The following is a 24,924-nucleotide window of genomic DNA, read 5'->3' as shown; positions in this document are numbered from 1 at the left end:
TTCTCATAGTGTTATTAGGACTTATTTCCATGGTAGGAATCTCTAATACCTCAATATAGGAATATAAGGATATTTTATTTTATATATACTGATATATTTCTGAGCGCTGAGGTAAATAAAAATCATATTTTAAATGTACACCATGAATGTACTATATAAAGGATTCTTGTAATGAATTCTAAAATTTAGAGAATCTTTTAGTACCTAGACATCTGCTTATTTCTTAGTTTAGATATTCTTACACCAAGTTTTTGTGAAGAAGTACATATCTGACTTAACCAGGAAACTTGCGCATTTATCACAGCATTACAAAATGTACAAATTGGATTTTGCTATTAAGGACAGTACCTATTGACAGCAGCTGAATGAAACTAGGTTTTTACTGGCAGGTCAAGCACATGATGTGTAATTGTCCAGGAGGCCAATCAGAGCTACTAAGTCAAGAAGACCATCAGCTTTGGATATCTACTTGGAAGTTTCTGACAAGCAGTCTAATGAACTCTCCACTTTGCTAGTAGATGCAACAATGAAGAAACCAGCTTGCAATGAACCAAAGGCATGGGGAGTGAGGCAAGAGGAAGCCTCTAGGGTAAGATAAATAAAGATAGGAGCCCAAGTAGATATACATGGACTAACTTTTAGTAGACCCAGAGTATTTGGTGTCCACAAGAGAAAAATGTGCTAAGGAAAAAAAAAAAATATATATATATATATATATATATATATATATATATATCAAACTTGGACAGGAATAATTAGTCTGACTGGGAGGATAAAGCAGAAAACCATGAATAGTATTATCTATAAAATCTCCATACATAAAGATTATTTGAATTATAGTTATTTTAGAAGGTATATATGGCTTGCTAGAACAGAAAAGTGTTGTTTAGTTATTTAAAAAACGAATAGCAAATAGAAGTTTCTAAAATTCTAGAATATAGATCTCACTGGCTAGGTGAAAATGAACAGGTGATCACATCAGTGACGGATGGACCTCCTATATATAATTTTATATTTTGGGCCTCTCAAAGTATAATTCTATACTTTGAGTGAGGTGCATAAGAGCAAGTTTATAGAAGCTGAACTCAAGTTATTCCTAAGGAAAGCAGCTGCAGAGGCTAAAACAAATTTTTAAGATTTTGGAATTTATTTTGTAGATGTTAAGAGGTCCACTACAATTACATATAAAGGTAGTCATTATTGAGACAGGATTTTTAGAAAAAAGGTACAGCTTTTATAGGAGTTCCCTGTTGGTGCAAGGGATGAAACCATCTACATTAAGGACACCAGAAAGTTTTTTAGGATAAATACAAAATATGTATTTTAAGTAAGAAAACACATATAGTTATGTATACTCATAAAGATTTTTGAACCTTTAATGACATAATCCTAATCTGGATCTAATCATAAGAATCTTCAAAGAAAAATAGGAGGAAGTTGGGAGCATTATAGTCAGTACACAATTACTGTTTCATTAGGAATAAAATGTTCTTGAGGGAGACAGCAACTGAGGAAAGAACACAGGCTTTAGGAGAAATGTTATACACCCCTGGGGGTTTTGTATGGGATTCTATGAAGTATGGAAAACACACAGTGGAATATTTGATAATCAACCAGAGATTGAAATTTAAAGCTCTCTTGGTTAAGTCCAAGGAAGGAAAAGGGCAGGAAAGGCCAATGTGATTAAGGAAGGATATAAAGATTAGTATGAAGAGCCTAAGAGGGAGGCTCAAAATATATAAACAGTGATTTAGAGATATAAACTATTTATAAAATAGAAGTAGTAAAAAGTTCAGAGAATAATTACAAAAGAGGAAGCATTCTGATGAGTGACAGCATTCCACACTGTTGTGGTCTGATAGTTATAAAAGCAGGAATGCTAGGATATAAAAATTGGAAGGGACCTTACAGAACAAGTAGTCCAGCCTCTCCTTTCACAGGTCCAGGAATGCTGAAAGAAAACTCGCCCTTAATTTGTCTCTCTGAATCCTCTTACCCAGGCTTCCACCAGTCAAAACAAGGAACAAAGAAAAGCAGGAGTGGAAGGGTAGGATAAGAGCTTAGAGGTCAGAAAGATCAGGACAGGGAGAGATCAGCTGGCTTCTAACAGAGCTGGGGAAGATGAAGGGATGGAATAGAGAGGATCTAATTTCTTGCTACAGAAGGGGAAGTGTGAGAACGTGGTGAGAACAGGGAGTAAAAGGGAACAGTTTCAAGACCCCCAAAACACAGAGACAGAACTAAGGGAAGCTCTAACTGGTATTTATACAAGTCCTCTGATGACAGATCAGATTCTTGAGGTCTGGAAAGTGTTACATAGCATTATTTTAAACAGGGCTATGAGATAGAGCAAGCAATTATGGGCCATTTAACTTAACATCATTTACAGAAAAATATTAGGAAATGTTTGCAAGAAGGGACAACTCAACAGCAGATAGTAATTTGATTAGAAACAGGCTACATGTTTTCACTGAAGGAAGGTGTTCTAACTAGCTTGCTGGACTTCTTTAAAGTTACTGTTTTCTCAATTCTACATTTTAACTCATGATTTTTTTCTAATATCTCTAAAGAATGGGAATAAACGTAAAGTATCTTAGTATATAAAAAACCAAGCACGATTGAGGACATTAGAAATACAATGGCAAGAAAAATGAATGTTAAAGACCAATAATATAGTAAGCAAAAATTTAGTTTGTATTATCTAGTAGAGTTTAAGTTGAGATATTTTTTATGAAAGATATATGATTTACCTTTGGCCTGAGAATGTGTCCCTCATGCCATTTCCTAAAATGCTGTGCAAAAAAAAAAAAGGATTTTTGTTTGTTTCACTGAAAAAAAATCTTACTTTTTTAAAGTGGATTGACTATTTGATGTGGTTAAAAACTGGCACATTACGATGAATATTTCATTAACACAACGTTTGTAAATTTTCCAAGTTAAAAATTCTCAAACAAAGGGAATTGTGGTTATTTTAAAGTTAGTAATAGGTCAATATCAATTTTCATATATTTACATGATACTTCCATACCACTGAATAGCTATCTAATCTTTAGAAAGAGGCTCAGAAGCATAAAAATCAAAGTACATATTAATGTTTGCTAGTAGCCTTGATTATGCCTTGTTATCTACTTTTACTGGTTAGTCTATACAATTCACCAATGACGTCATTCTACTTTTCAAAAGGTACTAGGTTTAAGTAACTGACTCCTATATCTATAATCTCCACAAGAGTAGGGAATGTGCCTGTCTTGTTTATACTGTATTCCCAGGGTCTAACACAGTGTTTGGTAAATATTTGAGCAATGAATAAATAAATAAATAACAATACCCAGCATCAATACTGGGTATTTTACTGTGTGCCAGATACTGTTCTAATAAGCATTTCGTATACTTGACTGTTAATTCTCCAATAATTCTTTAAAAGAAGTTCTATTATCGATCCCATTTTTACAGATGAGAAAACAGAGGCACTGACGAAGTTAAGTAACTTGAATAAGGTCACACAGCTAGTAATTGGCAGTTTTTGAACTCAGGCAGTCTGGCCCTAGGGCCTACACTTAAGCATGATTCTCTATAATGAATACACGATGCAATGAATCTGTGTGTAAACATAAGCATATATAGGAAACCATGCACAAGACAGAAGTTTTAAGGGGCACAGAACTCAAGTATTAATAACGCCATCACCAAATACTGGAATTCAGCGGCAATAGGAAATTTAAAGTCTAATTTTCAGGATCACGCTCTCCACAGTAGCAAAACTTCTAAGCATTCAAAGGAAACCCAGAGGTAGAAAAATAAAAAAATATGACTCCATTCAGTTCTAATTGGATGCTGGAGTCTTTAGCTCAGAACAAAACTTTCAAGACTTTTCATGTTGGTACAAAAGCAAGATTTAAGGTTTTGTGCTAGCTAAATCAATGAGGACAAAAATTACTGGCGCATGTGGAGGTATGCTCCATGTGTAAATACTGGTAGCCTCTTCTGGGTTAGTGTGGCCTATGCTGAATAAAAAGCATTTCGTAAGACTACTCTGAATCTTATTCAAAAACAACATAAAGCTCTATGCGCCTTTAGTCTTGCTTTAGGGTACTGGTGTTCTGAGACCTGATATGTCCTTATCACTTTTTTCTTTTCACATTTTCTTTACATTTTTTTCTATCACTCATTCTGGAACCATGTGACTCTTAAAATCTAGTTTATGCTTTTAGCTTTGGAATGCCCTATGTGCTGAAGATCTTGGGGGAATACATATGATTGAAGCTAATCAGGAGAACAAGCTTCTACAGAATCTGAGGAAAAGTGAAAAGAAGTCTCTGGAACTTACAAGATGAACTTAGACACTACGTGGGAAAGGATACAATTTAGATATGGGAGAATTCTATGACTACCCTGCATTAGGTGCTGATAAACCTCAGAGAAGTTCGATGCTGTTCAGAACTCATGCCAAATGACTCTCTCGATGTGCTGGCTATTAAGGCCCACACCTAAGTGAAAGCTCATTTACAAAGCAGTGTTCAGTTCTAGTCACCTTTCAATTGGAAGAATACTATCACCCCTGAGGCAATTCAACATAAGGCTGTCAAGCTGATCCAAGTTTTGGGAAAACTCCATGTTCTGAGGAATGAGGTTAAAAGTTTAGTTTCACTATACAAGAAAATCTTGCCCAATAGAATGTTCAGTTGAAGTGGAGTGAACAAAATTAATGCAGCCTAGAGGATTAGAAAGATGAAATGCAGTTAAACATCCAAAATTAAGCAGTGAAGAGAATCCGGGGTCAGAGCTATATCAGTGAACAAATAAAGCAAGCGTATGAAATAAGACACCACTCTTATGTTAAAACAACTTTAGTGTAAATGGAGTTGCAGAACAGGTATGATAATGACATTTGAATGAACAAAAGAAAGGAAGAGGGATGCAGATTCAGGACAGGAAAGGGGCAGATAGAGACGGACTTCAAGAACTGCCTTGTTAGTCTAAGGGTCCTTTTCCTGTTCAGCGAATTCTTTTGTTCTGTGTTCTTATCAAGTCCACACCTTGCCTAAGTGAGAATGACAGACAAGCCATTCTTAACGACTTCCTAGCTTTTGAAACTATTTTGGTGTCAGGAGAGAAAGAGCCATGTTTAAATTGTTATAAGGATTGAGGTTTCAAAATTTACTGAGGTTGGCTCAGTAAATTTTCCACTCTGAGATGACAATTTTTGTTAGCAGAGAAACAGATTTGCCTGTTTATGTGATCTGCACAATATTCCAGAAAAATGATACCCTTGTGGCACCTCTTTAGGCAGGGAAACAAATGCCAGTGCGGCTAGGGGGCTCCACAGACAGGCAGGCATTCCTTGCTGTGTCAGCAGGAGTGTGCTGGTATCTTCCTCCCCCAGAGACAGAGCACATCCTCTCCTTGGCACACCCACTTGCCATTAGCACAGGGAACCATTGTTCCCTGTGTGTCAAAGACCCGGCCACGCCCTGTGCCAGGACAATGCTTCGACTCTACAGCCCTAGTCTCTAAGCACTGGTTATTTCCTTTCCTTTTTATTTCCTCCTTTGTAATAGTGCATGAAATGAAGTTTTTTTCTTTTGTTTGAAACAGAACATTTTGTAGGTGGTTACTGATGACATATGCACTTTCAATTTCTCTTCACTGAGGTTTTCCTAATCTCCGAAAGGTTGTACAACACACTGGAATTTGGTTCAAAACAAAGGTAAAACAGGTTCGAGGGATTCTATTTTCATAGTTAATGTACATTCCATTAGGTAACCATTCTGTTTGAACATTTCTCTCTGAAAATGCCGCTTTCTATTATCTTTAGGTATACTTAACATGTTGAATTTTGTCACCATAAAGAATGTGGACCACATTATAGTGACAACACCAAGCTAGAAGTTTTTATAAATTTAAGAAAGGAGGATGTTAAGGTCTAACAATCTATAGGTCATTTCTTAATACAGGAACCTCTGTATTTAGAAATCCATCCATTCACTCATCCATCTACCCATCAATCGATATTTTTAAGCACCTACTTTGGTATAGTTGAAGATATTAAAAAAAAAAAAAGGTCCTTATCTTAAATGAGTTCACAGTTTGGTAAATCGAGAAAGACTTGTAAACAAATGAGTGTAATAAATTATGATAGGTGTTGCAATATAATTATTATGTAGAACATATAATGAAGATACAAAGGAAGGAGTAGAAATTTCAGTGGTAGTGGTATATTGTCCAGAAAAGGATTCACAGGTAGGGCAGTAGTTGAGCTGAGTGTTAAAAAATGTATGGGGAGACCATTTATAACTATGTTTGTGTATGCATGTGAGTGCACATCGGTGAGTATGTTTATGTGTGTGCTTGCTTGTGAGTTCATGTGTGCACTGGGGAGGTAGGTAGTCCAAATCTCAAGATCCTGCAGGTCATGGAAGGCCTTGTAAGTCAGATATTCTGTGGGTATCTGGGATCTGCCATCAAAATGAGAGACTAACACGATGAGATTTGCCATTGATATGAGTCTCCATTTCTGAAACCAACTATTTCCTTGGGTGTGTTTTACCCTTGTTTTCCTTTTAGAAGCAATGGATTTTGTGGTAAGAATAACATCTCAGATTTAATTCACTATACTCTGGTTTGGGAAATGTCAACTGAATGATGCCAGGGAGCCCAATGGAGAGCTTTGAAGGTTGGCTTTGGGCATTCAGTGATAATATTTTCCCAGCCAGCTGGCAGAATGGGCCTAAACACTGGGTGGCCAGGAATACTTACCACTTCCGTTGGTCGGTAGTATTTGAGATCCACAGTCACGTGAACTTTGCCGGTCTCTTTACATCTGCCCACTTCATTTTCATTCTCTCCTTCCCACCTACAAAGAAGATAAACACTTAATCAGCCTTTAATTGCTTGTGAGCATTTGCCCATGCTGTAGTCCCTCAGGATGGCTCAGCCCTTTCCCTGTAGGAGTATGTGAAGGCCAATAACTGTAGAAACAAAGGCTGAAGTTTAACCATGTTATTAGGGCAACAGTGACTTTCAAAGCCTTTCCAGATCAGTTTAGAAAGGGTAGTTTTTTTTTTTGTTTTTTTTGTTTTTTCTTTTCTTTTTAAGAAAACCATGATGGGTTCAAAAGCAAGACTTTAGAAATGGACGAACTATTCGGAATAAGGAACTGAGCAACTTTCGGGGATTTTAAACATTCTTCACTTCTTTAGGCTATTCTTGAGAAAATCAATTATTATGAATTATTTTCTTCTGTCCTTTTTTTATAGTTTTAGGGATATTTATTATAAATTCAATGCATTCCAGTTTGGATTAAGTTTCATACCCTAATTAACCATTTATTTCATCTCTGTTTTATATATAAATTCCCTTGCTCTATCCAGTCAGCAGTGGGCATCATTAATAAATCTCAGATGATTAAATCTCCAAAAAGTGCATAATTAATTGGTTCACTTACTGATAAGAGAGAGTATATTAGCATCTCTCTACTTCCTTTGATTCAGCTACAATGTTATTTGGACTCAAGTTTTTCTTCCTTAAACATCTACAGTTAACAACAGCGAAGAATCCCAATAATGGCCCCTCCAATCCACACCATGCATTGTACAGAATATGCTCATGAGCTTCAAGACCAGCTTTTCACTGGAATTCCATTTTATGTTCTCATTTTTAAAGAAATAAAGCCATTGGCTTAATGTTGACCTCTAGATTTCTACAATCTAGAATCCAAACAACAGAAAATACTATATAATTTGAATTATTTTTTCAAATGAAGCTTTTTGGTAAAGAAAGAAAAGAAAATACAAAGTAATGCTTGACTTCAATGTTTATCCTCTGAACTAGTTTGCTTTATCAGCTGGAGATGAATCCTATAACAAGATGATTTTGTATGCCCATTGGATCAAAGTCACAGGGGATTAAAGGAAAAAATAGAGCATTAAATTAGTTGTTCGACTACGTGATTCACAGGTGCTACTGAAGATGAACATTAAATGTTGATCATGGTTATATTTTGGCCATAGGTTGGGATTAGAGACATAAACTGGCCTCACAAGCCTTATTTCTAAGCAATCATCTGAATGTTCTACTCTAAATTCATTTTTTTGATACTAGAGGGATAATATGTCACCATTAGACAAATAATCGGTTTATAAATATGCTAAATTTGCCAATGGATTCAAGGCAAATATGAAAAATACCCCAAAACACAGAGAGAATTATAGCATAATTTGTTGAACAATATAAAATGGTACCACTGGCATTTTTCCGGGACTTCCTTTTTAATTGACTCAGAAAGGAATGTTTGGTAATTTACTTGTTTGGTTTAATTTCTTACTGTTGATTAGACTGAATTGGCAGGATCAGAGCTAAGTTTTTGAAAAATTCACCTGGAAATGGTATGTGGATGCTCTAGACTATACAGGCTAAAAATGCTGTAAAATGAGAAAACCTAAAGTGATGATAAACCCTATACATCTGTTATTGATAAAGTCCAAATTTTGGCTAATATCCACAGTAGGTGAGAATAATTGGTAAAGTAATAATTAAAAATATATATTTATCTAATTCTAAAGTTAATTGTTTAAGTGAAATCTTTTCTTTGGTTAGGCTTTTGGTAAATGAAAGGATATTTGTATCAGAAAAACATGTTTTAATTTTATTTTTGTTCACATTTTATACTTGCAAAAAGAAACAAGTTCAACATATACCTTTCTGACAGTATCTCCAACTAAACCAAAAAGGTTTATGAAAATACTGTTAATAACTTTTCTGTTACCCCCGCCTCCAGTTGTAGCTAGGTATGTAAACCATGACGGGTCATGCTGACTTATGTGTACACAATTGTGTAACACGGTCCTTTACATTGGTAAATCTGGTTAGATGTCACAAACTTGAGAAATGATGATTCAAATCTATCTATTTATAATTAAAACTTTTTGAAACCACACACTGACACACATACATATTTAAGTTGCTAAAGTCTTGGGAACAACTTTAGACCTTTCCCTGACTGGGGCAGGAGCATGTGGGACAGGATAGAAACGAGGCTAGGCCAGCAGTGTCTAGACCAGGGGCTGGCAAACTGTTTCTGTAAGGAGCTAGAAAGTATTTTAGGCTTTGCAGATCACATACAGTCTCTGTTACATTTTCTTCCTTTTTTCCTCCTCCTTCTGCTTTCTCTTTTTCTTCTTTTTCCTCCTGTTTCTCTTTATTATCATTATCTTTTTTTTTTTTAAAACTACCCCTTAGAACTATAAAAATCTCCTCAGAGGACAGTAAAAAAAGGCCTCAGGTGGGGTTTCTCATGTAGGCCATAGGTTGTCCACCCCTGCTTTCGGGGATGAGTTAATGGTATATTGTCGCCCTCAATTAAAGGAAAGCATTTAATATCTATTCACACCAACACATTGCATTGCTGGATCAGCTTACATTTTCCTGTCTACTACTGATTCTCTTTAACTGCTCTGCAGTCGTATGCTAACATTTGAAATTTGTAGCAGTAGCTGAAATGGGAAGAGACTGAAGAAAAGAATCTGCAAGTTAGACTTGAGTTTGATACTACTTACTGCACCAGTGGGTATTGCTTTCAGCAGGCCTTCTTTGCCTCTGTCTGAATACTGTCTACTGGGCTGCCATTTTGTAAATGCTATCTACAGTCTAAACCACCTCTAAGGGCATGACATTGCCCCTACAATTAATATAGCTGCACTGAATAATCAACTGTAACCAGGAAATGGCTCAAAGCAGAACTGAGTTGGCAAAAACCACTTTCTAATTTGTACTAGGTCTACATGAGGGCAGTAAGCAAAAGTTTCGGCCATGAGCCAAAAAACATTCAGTTACAACAATACATAAAACACTTGTATTAACAAGTAAAAGGTAAAAGCTAACTTGTCCTAAAAAGTAATGTTATGACTTAAAGCAGAGCTGCAATGTCCATAAAATGACAGTACCTTGACAGGGAGTAAAGGATTTATCTAACTAATAGGAATTGCTACCCACTAATTTAGATCAACATCTCAATGAGCAGGGATCCTGTATAATTCAATTTTTAAAATAAATTGTTGGCTCCTAATAAGCATTAAAAAGCCATAGAAAGCATTGAAGAATAGCAGAATCAAGCACAACAAAGCAAGAATAGATGCTATTAAAATCTCATCTAGGAATCCCTTTAAGGGACAACAAAAACAAAGTCAATCTTGTAAGCCAAGTTTAAGAGACAGCTAAAGTAGAGGAGGGGCGATACACTCCTTGTAACTGCAATGTGAATATTGCAAAAGCTTAGGAATTATTTTAAGAAACATTAGTTCATGAGGATACAAGGAGGTTGCCAGAAACTAAAACTTAGCAAATGACATAAAGTAGTCCTGGAAGAATTATTAGGTTTTGGATAAAGCTGGTAGTTTGCACACACTTTCGCTTTTTCCCCAGACCCCTTTCAAAAAAGAAATAAACTCACAAGGGCTAAAAGAACAGGAAAGAGGAGAGAAACCAAATTCTGGAAGCTGGCAAATAGATGAATGAGTGTTAAAGGACATAGCAGGAGCCCTAGAAAACTAACTCCTAAGCCAGTGGTGGGGAAGCTGAGAATAAACCCAATTTACACTTGTGGGAATCCACAAATGCTTAGGAAGTGTGGGTTGATTACGGTTCTCCTTGAGAAGCAATGTGATGTCCAATCCCTTCCGAGATTCCACATCACTTGGCAACTGCTTCACCCTTTCTGGAGAAGAAGTTCCTAGGATTGTAGGTCACTGGGCCCAATGAAAGGTGGGTCACCATACTGAAAAGAAGGAAAAATAAGTGAAGTATGTATGGTGAATACTGAGACTCCCCAGCCAGCCCCAAGGTGATGGCTGTTGGGCTTATCTCTTTCTAGGGAGGAGACTGGGGACTCTTCTTTGGGCATCATAGATTCTCTAACTAAATGGCCCTGTCTGGTCACACTATAGTGACACATTTAACAAGCTCTGTGTTCTCAGAAAGTCCCCATTCGCTTTTTAAGCCCAACTGTAAAATATGTGCAGAAAACCAAGGTTTACCAGACAGACATGTGAGGAAAACCACATACGTGAAAGACAGAAATCATAAGACAAATCGAAAAACAGCAACTCGGAGGAAACAGAACAAATGGGGAAGATAATTTAACAAAACCAAACAAACATAAACTCACAAATACCACTATTAATATCTTCAGAGACATAAAGAAATATATCAAAGATATAAAAACAAGATATTATATAACAGACAATTAAAAAAATTTAGAAACTGAAAAAAATTCAGAAATTAAATATTCAAGAGAAGATTTTAAAAATAAAGGTGTAGAAATCTCCCAGAAAGTAGAGCAAAAAGATGTAGATATGTAAAACCGGAAGGAAGATAAGCAGAAGATGGCCTCAAGAGGTCAGGATTTCCAGAGATCACAAAAAATGGAGCAGAACCAATAATTAAAGTAAATCAAGAAAATTGATCAGAGCAAAAGAACATGCAATCCAGATAGGAAAGACTTAAAAGAGGGCCCCAAATAATAAATGGGACTAGACCCACATCACATGAAATTTCAGAACACTGGGACAATGAGAAGGTCTACAGACTTCCAGAGAGAATACACAGGGAGTAGGAGTCAGAATGGTTCAAGGTTTCCCACAGTAGCACTTAATTAAAAGGCAATGGAGCAATGCTTTCAAAATTCTGAAGAAAAATTATTCCCAAACTAGAAATATATATCAGTCACCTTATTAATTCTGAGGACAGAATAAAGATATTTTCAGATATACAGCAGGTCCTGGAACAACACTGTTTCATTACAACGTTGGTGAGAAAAAAATTGATTCTCAGCCGGGGCCACTATGTGTGTGGAGTTTGCATGTTCTCTTCACATCTGCCAGGATTTCTCTGGGCACTCTGGTTCCCTCCCGCATCCCAAAGCTGTGCACACGTCTACACTCTCCAAGTCTATGTGAGTGTTGAGTGTGTGTGATGTGCCCTGCAATGGAAGGGCGTCCCGTCCAAGGTGGGGTCTGCCTTGCACTCTGAGCTGCAGGGATGGCCACTCAGACTCTGAACTGAATGAGTGGGGTGGAAAAGAATGATCTTGTTTTTATTAATCTTCCTTAGATGTATACATAAGCTCACATTTATTTCAATGTTTCATATTAGAAGGGTTTTGGGTCTTTATTTAGAAGTTTGGTGATGTTTTTGTGACTAGAAACTTACTGGAAACTTACTGTTGCTGATACCAATTAGTCTATGGTAAAACTGGTTTTGTTATATGTCGTTTTGCTTAAAGTCATAGTTTCCAAGAACCAATACATGAGATTAAGGGATGACTTACTGTACTTGGTCAAAAAATATTTGCATTCCTAATTAAGATTTTGCTTTGCCAAACCAGGAGTTTTTAAAAAGATGCCAGGAAATCCAACTCAGGAGAATGGCTAAGAGAACCCTCCAGATGAGCATGAAGGAAGACCACAGAATGCCAACTCTCTGCCAGTCCATTTGGGATCAGGTCAGAAGATTCTAGAGGCTCTGCTACAGGAAGACATGACTGATAGAGACTAACCCAAAGGCTGATTCAAAGGTGATTTAGATAGCTGGGGCAAAGTTTAGGGTAGTGATAAATATATAGAGAAAATACAGTAAATGGCGAAAGACAACAATTATTAGCTCTATGGTAAACAAATCACATGTACAGAAAAGAAAAATAGTTTACTGGATCGGTCATGATAATACACCACTAAATATGAAGCTAAACCTAAAATTAAAAAAGGAGGCCGGTAGATAATGTCTGGAAGGGGTAAAAATTGAGAGCCAGCAATAAAAATGTTGTTTCAAAATATGTAAGTAAATGTCAAAATAATCAGCTAAAACAGTATAACAGAGTACGATAGGATTTCCAGAGAGAGGGAGAATAGAAAAACATAGCGCAGAGAAAGTAAATCAAGTAAATGAAGTAAATCAAGACAATTTACCAGAGTGGAAAGGCATATACATTTACAGACTGAAAGGGCCTCCAGAATGTCCCAAATAGCACATAGGACTAGCTGTGAAAATGGAGGGAGGTGGGAAATTGCTGGGGTTTCTGATAATTCCCGTGAAATGATTAGAGTTTAAATTATGTGGAGTACTGGGGAGGGGGGCACTAATGAAGGGAAAAAAGTCATTACAAATATGAGCTTTACAAACCACAGACTCTGACTGACCAAGGCTCTTCCCCGTAGCTCCCTCTACGTTGCCTGCCAGGGCTCCACCTGGACCCAGCCAAAGCTCTGCCCCAAGGTATCTGCTCTGCCCATCTCCCTTAAAAACCTAGTGTTTCTTTCCCGCAGATTTCCTCCTCTCACTCTGCCTTTTTGACAACCAGAAGAGCTGATGTTTTTGGAGCCATTGATACCCCAGCTGCCATATCCTCCACAGAGAAAACCACCCACAGGGCACACAGATCAAGTTTGCAGAGATTGAAGAGGCGCCATCTGGGAAGAGGCAGGCAAACTGTAGATTGCTCTACCTAGGAAAATGAGAGGAGAGCTGTGGCCAAAGGAGGGCCAAAGGAGGGAGGGTCAACATTGTCGGACCCTGGGGAGATGTCAAGGAGGATTTGAGAACGGAAACTAAACCATTGGGTTTAGTACCATGCAGGTCCCTGGGGATGTTAGAAAGAGCTGCTTTGGAGTTGATGGGGCAGAGGCAGACTGGTATGAGGTGAAGAGGAAATAAAGATGAGGAAAGGGAGACAGTGAGGAGAGGTGACTCTTTGTTACCTTTTGGCAGAGGAAGGAAATAAGAGGAAAGGCAGGGTATAGAGGGAATTTTAAGGACGGTTGGATTTGAAAAAGTCAAGATGTTGATGGGAAGGAGCTGTGAACGGGGCTGAAGGCAGAGGAGGGAAGAGATAACTAATAGTTTCCTCAGGAGGCAGCAGGTGGGACTGTTCCCAGAAAGGAGTGAGGGGCGACATGCTAGTGGACCAGGAGAGAGGAAGACAGGGTATAATTTTTGGGTTCAGAAACGACTGCTTTAATCACAAGACCTACTCTAATTTCTCAAAGACAACATTAGTGTAAAGGTCGTACTGTGTATATATGAGAACTTAAGTTGCACATAGGTCTTTCAGGTCACTTTTGAAATGGAAACTCCTTTGTTTCCATCCATGCTCGGTCTTTCTCCATTTTATATACTTATAAGAATAATGATAACTGTTATTAAATGAGGAGTTTCCAGCTCTTACATTGTAGTTAATAAATAACCAACTACAACAAAAAGGTAAAATTTAAATCCATTATACACTGTTCATGGAGAAGGCCGTTCATGCTACTCGTTAGACTAATGGCTACTTTTCTTCTGTGCTTTCCATGTAATGAGCCTTTTGTAAATGTCAGCTGATGAATCTCCACACCAAGAGTCAGGCAGGTAGCATATCTGTAGTCTCTATGTGGGAGGAAAAGGAGTTAGGGAGCTGAGCAATTTACAAAGGTCTCAAGGGGAAGGGCTCCGATCACACCTCTTTCTCACAAGGTTAGAATGAGCAAAATGGGTAGGATGCCCTCTTAAAAGGACATTCTCATTTTTACAGGGAGGCCCCAAAAAACATTTTCCATAAGAGTTGTTGCTTGGTCAGTATTTACCTTGCATTCTTCTTTTTATCAGTATCACTGAGAAACTATGAAATAAAGAGGCTCTGCTTTCAAATTGTCTTTTCTTATGCTTTATCTTTAGGAAATCAGATTGTTATGATTAACACAATGGTAAAAGCCTTGTATGGTCATGCCTAATGAGGGTGGCTCAGGAGATCAAATAATAATAATAAAAGACCGAGGCTGTTCTCATCTGTAAAAGTGGCAGTGAAAGGAAATTCAAACGCACAAGCTAGCTTGTAAATGAGTCTCTGTCTCTGTGCTATCTTTACATGGATTGCTAACCATGTTCTAGCCACCTGCTTTATTTTTGTTTAACTCAGCTGTGGTGCTCCCTTCTCAAAGAATGCCGGTGGAGTTTCTCCTGCTTTATAAGAGTAAGCAAAATATATGGAGGTCTTACTAAAAGGTTGTGGCAATTTAAGGACTAGTACTCAAATTCTGTAAGAGAGTCAGCCATAGTTCAGGTACTTCTGTCATGTGTACCGTCTCCATTTGGCTAACTTTATCTATGTGTTTTCCTTCTTCTCACCTCCCACAAATCTTCACTAAATACCTACTAAATGCCAGGAATGAACCTAAGCCAGGCATGAGTAAGCAAGACATGGTCTTTGTCCTTAAGGAGCTTGAAGTCCAGTGACCACCACAATATAGTATATTAATGATGGTAGAAGATAGAGTGCTGTTAGAAGACAAGGGAGGGCACCTAGCAAAACTTGGTTGAAGGTAGGGGATGTCTAAGCTAAGACCTAGAGAATAAATGCGGGGAAGCAGAGGAAGTAGTAGGTGTGAGTAACTCTTGATGTGCCCCAATGTGGTCAGGCTGGTCCAACCCAGTTTATCTGCTTGCCCATCGCCCACATACAGTTTACTAACTCCTGCCTCCATGCATTTTCTCATGCCATTCCACCCACTTGGAATGCCTTCCTTCTTCTTAACTATCATCCATATTTCCCACTTTGGCCAAGGGCCCTTTTAAATCTACCTCTCTGTAGACAACACTCCAATCTTGATTATGGTGCTATTACTTCATACTGATATAACGAATTTATATACATACCGCCATCTATTTCTGCATATTTGTAAATAATGTGTTCTTACTGTCATCCAATTAGAGTCTACATTTTTCAAGGACAAGAAAATGGCTTTTGATTTTCTTAGATGAGTTTGGCTTTGAAAGAAAAATGAAGTGGGCGGAGAGCACATTTATTGAGCATTTACTATGTCTTGGGTACTATGCTGGCTGTTTAATCAGGTAACATACAGAGGCAGCAGTTACTTTGAGGATCTAATGAATCCTTAGTTAAGGAATTTAAATTGACCTGCTACTCAGTGAATTGCAACATCTATATATGAAATGGAATGAGGGTTGCTTCAGCCTCCAAGACACAGAATGACATTAGGGTGCAAATTAGATCTTATATGTGCTAATAATTAAAAAACCTGCGGCTTCAATAAAGGTTCACATCACTTTAGGCTGTTGTGTGTAAACATATATATGTATGTATATATATCTGTATATCATATATACATGTTATACATATATATACATATATATATATATAATTTCAAGTATACAGTACATTGGTTAGACATTTATATAGTTCATAAAACGATCCCCCCCAAATGCTCCCTTCCTCCCATGACACTCCACCTAGCCAACATATTAATGCTAACTGCATTCCCTATGCCATGCTCCCCATCCCTGTGACCATCAGCTACTAATTTGTACTTCTTTAACCCTTCACCCCATTCTCCCAGCCCCCAACCCCCTTTCCTCTTTGTCCGTCACTGAATTGTCCACTATATTTGTGAGTCTGTTTTTGATTAGTTTGTTCTTTTTATTCCTTAGATTCCGCATATAAGTGAAATCATATAGTGTTTATCTTTCTCTATCTGATTTAAATACTGTCTAGGTCCATCAAAGCAATCTTTTTCCATCCCCTTCCTTTTAGTCCGTGTGTGTCTTTCAATCTGAAGTGAGCCTCTTGTAGGCAGTATGTAGGGGTCTTGTTTTCTTATCCATTCATCCACTCTTTTAGTTGCAGCACTTAATTCTTTTCCATTTGAGGTATTTATTGATAGGAATGTAGTTGTTATCATTCTTTATTCCTGTTTTTGAAACATGGTTTGTTTTTTTTTTCTTAAAAAAGTCTCTCCGACATTTTCTGTAATACTGGCATGGTGGTGATAAATTCTTTCAGCTTTGCTGGAGAAAGTATTCTTGGTTGTAGATACTGAGTCTTCATCATGTTGAATATTTTGTGCCAAGCCCTTCTGTCCTGCATAGTTTCTTTTGAGAAATCAGCTGCCAGTCATATGGATGTTCCCTTGTAGGTAATTATCTGCTTTTCAGATTCTTTCTTTGTATTTAACCTTTGCATTTTAATTATGAGCTGTCTTGGTGTGGGCCTATTTAGATCCCTGGTTTGGGGGGTTCTCTGAGCTTCCCGGGGTTTTATGTCCATTTCCTTCACCAGGTTAGGGAAGTTTTCCATCATTATTTTTTCAAATAGCTGTTGAACATCTTGTTTTCTTTCAGGTATGCTGATCAGATGGATATTTTGACCCATAATAGTATCCCATGTGCTCGTTATAGTCTTGGCATCTTTTTTTCTTGCCATTCTGATTGAGTGTCCTTGGATTTCCCATCCTCTAGATAGGGCATTTGATCCTCTTCTCTATTCACTTTGTTTATTACATTTAATATACTTTTCATCTCAGACAACGCGTTCTTCATTTCAGATTGGTTTTCTTTTATAATTTCCATTTCCATTTTTATGTTTTTAAAAAATCTTTGTTGAAGTTTTCACTGAATTTATCTACACTTCCCAAAAGTTCATTGAGCGTCTTTATAACCAGTATTTTGAACTCTGCATCTGTTAGATTATGTCCATTATTTCTTGATGTCTGGATCTCATATAGTTTCTATTTTTTTGCCTTCCCATTTTGGCCTTTCTGTGTCTGTTCCATGTACTAAGCAAAGCTCCTAAGTCTCCCGGTCTTATTAGTGTGGATTTGTGAAGTAGGTGTCCAGTGGCACAGTCCTGAGAGGGGTTCAGCTGAAGCCCAAATTTAGCCCAAGCCTCTGCCCCTCTGGGGCCACCTGTTAAGATTTAGCAAGCAATCCACAGATGCTGTGCTTATAGTTGCCTTAAAAGACCACATCAGAAATGGAGGCCAGCTGCCTCCAGTGTGAGTCTAGGCATTGCTCAGCAAGAAACACCTGACTCGCTAAGGATATACCTGGATGTGGCTTGGGTGGGGGCTCGGGTTGGAGTTTCAGGGAATCTTCCGGGCAGAGCGACCTCTGTTATCTAGTTTGATGAGCTCTTGGCTATGGCAGCACTGTGTCTGGGCACTGGGAGGGAGGAGGGCTCAACAAGAAACAATGGATACCGCCAGCACTTTGAACAGAGCGAGTCTCCCCTCAGCTCTCACTCTGACAATGTCTCCCTGTAAGTCCCTGGTGCCCCTTGCGCCCAGCCGAATTGGCACTGGTGCTCACAGCGAGCAGGGCCGACACTGGGAAAATCTGCTCACGGATGTGGCCCCTTTAAGAGGAGTCTGCATCTGCCGCAGCTTCCATCTCACTCAGCTGGTCGGGACCAGGCAGCCCCGTGTCCTCGCCCCATCCTACCTTCTGCTGTTGCCAGGTGATTTCTTGTATTTTTCCCTAGTTGTATGGCTTGTTCATCTAGATCCCAGGTGATTTTTCCTTGCTGTTTGCTCCTTGTTTCCATCACAACTTTGATCTGGTTGCCAGAGGGATGAACAGAGTCTTTATCATCTACGCCATTTATGTCCCTCTTTGTATATATTTTTTATGGGTTAAAAACCCCAAGTATCTTAGAAGTTATAAAATATAAAATAATAGTAGGGCTTAAATTTCCAGAAAGACAGAGGAGGGGACAAAGACAGAGAAGAAAGAAGGGCAGGAGGGAGTGGAAGAGATTCTCTTTCAATGGTAAGTTGACGCTTATATGAAAAGTCCAAATCTCTTTGTTATGACTAAATGTTATGTATATACTTTTAAAGGCTTGGGTCTATTTATTTCTAGAAAGTTCTCATAGTACATTCAGGAATAGTCTTTCTATGCAGGCTTTCTCATAGCGAGTGATTTTCTAGCTCTAATGACAGATTCTAAGTGGTGATGACTGTGAGTTATATTTCCATCACTTGGTTGCACAGATGCAACTTGTTATGGGCATCAAAGAAACATGTATCAAGCTGTTAAGGTGGGAGTTAAAGCTATTAGGGAGCTCAGAGATAACTGATCTGAAAGCAGATGCACCTACGCACATTTAAAGGTATGAATCTTCCTAGAGGAAAAAAATGCAGAGCCTCAGTGACTTTCCTTCTCCTGACTTTCCCCCTAAGAACTCTTAGAAGTTCGTCATGGGAAAATCTGCTCATCAAAAGTGACTGATTGGCAGGAAGTGTTTTCCCATAATGCAAACTAACAGTCATAGGCTCAGCCACAGGGATACAGGATTCACACTTTAGAACCTCCATACAATGGCTTTCCTCTTTTTACAGTTCTCTTCAGGCTCTTCCTCAAGGTCCAGGGTCCAGAAAGCCCATCCACCAGAAAACAATTCCCAATTAGAGAAAGAATGTGCATGAAAACAAAAATGTCTTGTTATGTGAGCTTGGAGAATTTTAGAAATTTGAGTTTCTTTTTAAATATATAATAATTGTTGCTCTTGTTTTTACTGAAAATATAGAGACAGTATCACAAACTATCATTTCCATTGGCTGAATATCTCTCCCCACCGAAACCCAAGCAGTAGATGGTGGATTTTACAGGGTTTGCAGGCTGCTCTTACAAATCTCTTCTCAAAATTTAACAAGATTGACAGAAAATTTGTCAAGACAAGTATTTGTTTGGTTTATGCTACTATCATTTTAATTGTAGGAGACAAGTATTTCCTTTTCATGTTACTTAGTAATAAATTGATGAGAAAGTGAAAGGCAAAACATAACACTGAAAAACAAAACAAGACAAAACAAAAAACAATGCAATCTCTGAATAAACAAACATACACCCTGTAATGTTCTTAGAAGAAAACATTTGTTGTCATGAGGGTGTTTTCTCAATAGTAATGACCAATTGGGAATTTAATTGACAAATATTATCTTAAATTTTAATAGGATTGCAGGCGATGTTGATCTGCTTCCCTGAATATCTTCTGATCCAAACTCGAATGTGCTATTTTCTGAAAAATTCAAAGCAAAAATTACTCAAATGATGTCGAAGACTTCAAGAGAAAATACCTGTGCCAATTCTAAATATATAGATGGCAACACATTTTTCAAATTTTTTTCAGTGAAAATTACAACAGATTTTCAAAAATAGTAGCAAATATGGGAGTGACAACAAATCTTAAAACAGCTAAAGCGAGAATATTCCAGATATTGACTGGTGCGTCTAATATGAAAGGCATGTAAAGAGAAAGTCCAGAAGTTTAGAGAAAATATCACTTTCCTTTAAGAACATAAAACACAGCAGGTAGAAATGATGGGAGGGAAGAAAGTTTTCTGTTTTACCTGATGGCCTACTGTACTAATCAAGCTCTCTTTCACCCTCTATACCCAAGTGTTCACCAAATCCTGTTGATTCTTACTTCCTTGGGTTAGTCCATCCTCTCCAACTTCATGTCTTTGAAGTAAATTCAGGTCTTTATCATCCCTCCTTAGTAGCTTCCTGGGGTAGAAAGCATGGTGGCTTCTCTATAGCTGTCACCACCACATGAGAAGAAATAATGTCAAAGGAGTTCCTTATCACCTAGCCTGTGGAAATTAGGGTGACAATGGGCATTCTTAAAAAGACTTTCTGTACAAGCTGGCTTTTGGATATTTATTTGGGCTCAAGTGAGCAGGTATTATAGGGTACCTACTGGAGGACAGCTGCTGTCAGCACTGAGAACACACTGGTAAATGAGATGAACAATATTCCTATCTCCTTCCTTTAAAGTGGCAGATTCTAAAGGACACGAAGTGCTCAAAGAACTAGAGGTGGTGCTACAGATTTGGGTTTGGGGAATATGCTTCTAGTGACAGACTGAAATCGCATATAGTGAAAATTATCCTTGGAAGATCCTTCAAATGTTTTGTTCATCAAAACTTAGGCTCTTGAATGCCTAAAAGCCAAGATTTAGCTTCTTTCGTTTTCTTTGCATTATGGTTGGGGCTTCCCTTTCCCAGAGGCATGCAAGCCTCAGTCTCATTTGGTAAGTTGTTTCTTCTGATGTGACTTCACTGTTTGTATGCAATCATCATATCACGAAGGTTTTTTAATTTTTTAAGGATATAAATAAGAACGATAAAAAGTATAAAAGCAAAGGCCTTTTGATTTAGAAATACTCAGTTTAGATTCTGGCTTTACCACATCCTGAGAAACCTTTGGAGGGTACTTAAGTTCACTGTGCCTCAGTTTCCTTCTCAGTGAAACAGTACCCCCAGCTCTGGAATTAAATTGGATAGGTGTGCAGCTCATGGCATACCTTTGGGTTATGATGAACATGTTGTTTTTGTCTACCTAGCACAATTTTTGTCTTTCTTCTAGAAATAATATTCCCCTGTTGGTAGAGATCCTGCTCCTCTCCCATTCAAACCATGGACTTCTGTGGGGCTGCCACGCACAGAATTCTCTCTACCAGACAATAGGAAAAGGCCCAGAAGCCTGCCCATATTCTGGCTTCAGTGATTGGTCTAGAGATGATCATAGGACACAAGGGGGCCAGTCAGAATCCTTCCTCAGGTTTTCTCTAAGGGGATAGCTTTCAAAAAAGATTCTATTCCTCTTTGACTATATTAGGCTGTGTCCCCAGAAATGCTATCAATGATGTCCTCTGCCATAGCGACATTCTGAGAGAATGAAGATGGCATTCCAAGAGCAATAGAGCCAAAAAGCAATGAGCCCTGATAGAGCTCCAGATCCTGGACCCAACTGTCCCTAAGGCTACTTTGAGTTCAGTTTCAGGCCCTTAAAAACAAAAGAACTCTGACTAGTACAAATGTTCATTCACTTTTCTCTCCTTCCTAATATAAATATTTTCATTATGCTTAAGGCTTTGTTTTATTAGCATGGATATGTCACACATTAAAAAAATTAGAATTTTTATATATCATCCTTCACAATTTTTGGAGCTTAACAAAACATTCCTAATCATAAAATGTCATGCTTAATTCCTAAGAAAACACAAACAAAAAATGTATCTATTTTTATAAAGTACCTCCACTATAGAGGATAATCATTTATTCTGAAGTGTATATTTCAATAAAAAACTTTGGAGGATTACTTAACAGCAATCTAAATTCGATATTAAAAACATGTAAAAAAAAAAAAAACAACACCCCTCAATCCCAATACAAACAATCTACAATTTTATGTCCACAAATAATATGGATAATTTCCTTGAAACATGAAATATCTTCTTTAAAAAATAAGAGGGCATAAAGATAATCTAGATCACTAAACTGCATTGCAAAGATTATTTAATACGTTCCTGCTTTTTATTTTTGTTCAATATTTTAACCCCAACATTGTATTTAAAATAAAAAAGACTATATTTTTGCCTTCCCATTCTTAATCTTCTCTAATTAATAACAGTTTCCTGAAAAACAAATTTATAAGTCAGGAAGCTAGGTAAAGAAGAGAAAATGTAGGTGAATTAAAAATGACTTATGTAAAGTGATTCTAATTAAAACTTTTGCTCTATATATTACAATTCTGAAATAAAATTACCTTAAAACTACTTCAAACAAAGATATTGGTTATGGATTTATGGATTTTCACTTATTGGGATTTAAGCAACGTCAAATGTTTTAAAATGCAAAATGTTATAGAAAATCATGTTAAATATTTTCAAAAAGATAAGCTTTTAGACATTCTCCAATTTCCAAAGTTATTTTGACAGATTGCTATTATAATTTTTGAAGTAAGCAAACTATAAATTAAATTGTTAGTTCATTTGAAAGAACTCAACTCATCAAGAACTGGTGGGATTGAGTATGTAATGATTACTGGATAAACCACAGTGTTCCTTAGGCTCTGAGGTGACTCATATTATCAAATCATAGTATCTCAGATTAGAGATAAGTTTAATCATGTTTGGACCAGAAACAATTTCCAGAAACTTATACTTTGGAGATTCCAGTCTTCTTTCGGTCTATCTCCTTCAAAGAGAAAAGGGTAGGTTTGACTTGTTTTTAAATGTCTTCATCTCATCTGAGAGCATTTTTGAACTTATTAATGGCAGAAATGAAAAGTCCAGAGAACTCTTTTTACCTCAATTTATCATATGATAAATTCAATTCAACTGGAATTAAATTCAACTAGCATTTAAATGATCTCATGAATACTGGGTATGGGAGGAATGGAAGGAAAAAAGGAAAAAAAGACTGAACCAGTTGCAGGTACTCACTGAACTGTTCTCATGGGAAACCCTAGAATTTTTAAGTCTTTACATTTTTAAGAAATTACTTCCCCCTGCCACCCCTGCAATCCCCCAGCTTCCCCCAGCTTCCCCAAATACTTTTTTACATTATTGATTCTGTCGATCTATTCATCAAACATCTGACTGTGCCGGGAGGAATGAAAGGTACAAAAAGAACCAGAACCAGATTTTGCCCTTAAGGAGATGACTGTCTTGTCTAGTAGAGAAGGTAAAAGTCACAGAAGACTAAACACAAGGTCGAAAGTGATAAGGAATTGGACTTGGTGATTGTCAAGGTTCATTTTAAACTTGAGGCTCTACAGTTCTCTCAGAATTTGCTACTCAAAGTGTGGTCCATGGACCAGTAGCATTGGCATTACCTGATATCTTGTTAGAAATTCAGAATCTCAGACCCTGCCTAGACCTACTCATTCCAAATCTGCATTTTAACAAGGTCCCTAGGTGATTCACAGAACACTACATTTGAGAACCTCAGCTCTACAGGAGAAAAGAGTCAGGAAAAGGTGTTATAATTCTGATAAGGGGCCAATTACTTCTCAGAAGGGGTCAGGTGTCAGAGACAAAGAGATGATTCATTAGATCTGCAACCTTTAACTTATCAGGCACTGTTTTAGGTGCTTTACATATATTAACTCACTTAATCTTCACATCACCCCTGTGAGGTAGGAACTCTTAATACCCCTTTTACAGTTGGAAAAAGGAGACAGGATAAATAAGTTCCTTAGGAAACTGCAGAGCTGGGATTCAAACCTAGATGTGGCGCTGGGACTGTGCTTTTATGGCATACGACATTATGCCACACTGTGTACACATAAGGATGAATGTCTCAGGAATGGAATTGACCAAGTCATGAAATAAATTAAAACACTATAATTGGGAGAAAGAGGTATGCACTCCTGAAGGTCTAGAAAAGTATGTTTCCTCAAATTGTAATAAAACTATGAGTTAGTAAGGTACAATACTATCCTTGGCCTTCTAAGCTTTGCTCAGATCCTAGTGTGTTTTCTTTGCTCATTTCTGCCTGGCTTCCTACTGTGTAGACACTGTTCCCAAGTAGAACTCCTTGGCCCGGACAAAAGCTCACAGATGCAAGAGAGTTCTGAAGCTTAAGGAGCAGCTTTGGCCCTAGCACATGGAATTGCCTGTGGCCTCCCTGCTCTTCTTCCAGCTGAGATCGGTATGCTGATGCACAGAGCCCAAAGAAGATCCAGAGGAAGGAAATTGAAAAAAAATAAACAATAGAACATAACTTGCAGACAGCATTCACAAAGCCATCATGATTTTATTATCTGGCCCTGAGAAGGAATTTTATATTTTCAGACAAACTATGAAGAGTATGCATTGTAAATATTCTGTTCCCACAACTCCAGTGACATGACACAGAAAGACCTGAAACAGGTACTGGGCTCACAGGTGATAACTGCCACCATTGTGATACACTGCCACATAGAAGACCCTCATTAAAGCAAAGTCTTTAGATAATTTAGAATGAACAGTATCTCACATCCATCTCTCTTTTCCAGAAGAATTTGGAAAAAGTTTTTGATTTTACCAAAATTTTATATATCACTCAAAGGCAATTTTTAATATACTACTAAAAGCTTGATTTGTGGTTTAGTCTGTTATCTCCTGAAATAGCATCCTAGCTTGTGAAAGACTTTGCTAGGTCAAAAAACAGGCATTTTGGCCATGGGAATATAGGACAGAAGAATGACTTGGTGACTGAAAACAACATTCTTCAAGATGGGAGAATGACCAAGTTTCATATACTTTTCAAAAGGCAGTTCAAAAGGCACTTGTCTGGGGATTCATTAGCAATGCTACCTTATTTTTAAAAATTA

General features: G+C 37.5%; 1 protein-coding gene across 4 annotated transcripts in view; it reads right to left on the bottom strand.

Moving 5' to 3' along the window:
• GMDS (GDP-mannose 4,6-dehydratase) overlaps positions 1-24,924 on the bottom strand; it is a 603,038-nt gene that overhangs the window by 94,036 nt on the left and 484,078 nt on the right. For 2 of the 4 annotated variants that reach the window (XM_039869467.1, XM_039869470.1), the window contains exons 9-10: positions 6,757-6,853; positions 2,751-2,792 (exon numbers count right to left, since the gene is read on the bottom strand). In XM_039869467.1, the coding sequence (XP_039725401.1) occupies positions 2,751-2,792; positions 6,757-6,853 (139 nt within the window). Of the gene's footprint in view, positions 1-1,864; positions 1,952-2,750; positions 2,793-6,756; positions 6,854-24,924 lie in introns of those variants that run through there. The other 2 variants (XM_039869469.1, XM_039869468.1) reach the window with 2 other exon arrangements.

This window comes from Pteropus medius, unplaced genomic scaffold (genome assembly GCF_902729225.1).
Source record: "Pteropus medius unplaced genomic scaffold, Ma_sr-lr_union100, whole genome shotgun sequence".
Lineage (NCBI taxonomy): Eukaryota > Metazoa > Chordata > Mammalia > Chiroptera > Pteropodidae > Pteropus > Pteropus medius.
Note: the sequence above shows the minus strand (reverse complement) of the source record. Positions and strands in the feature narration are given on the sequence as shown.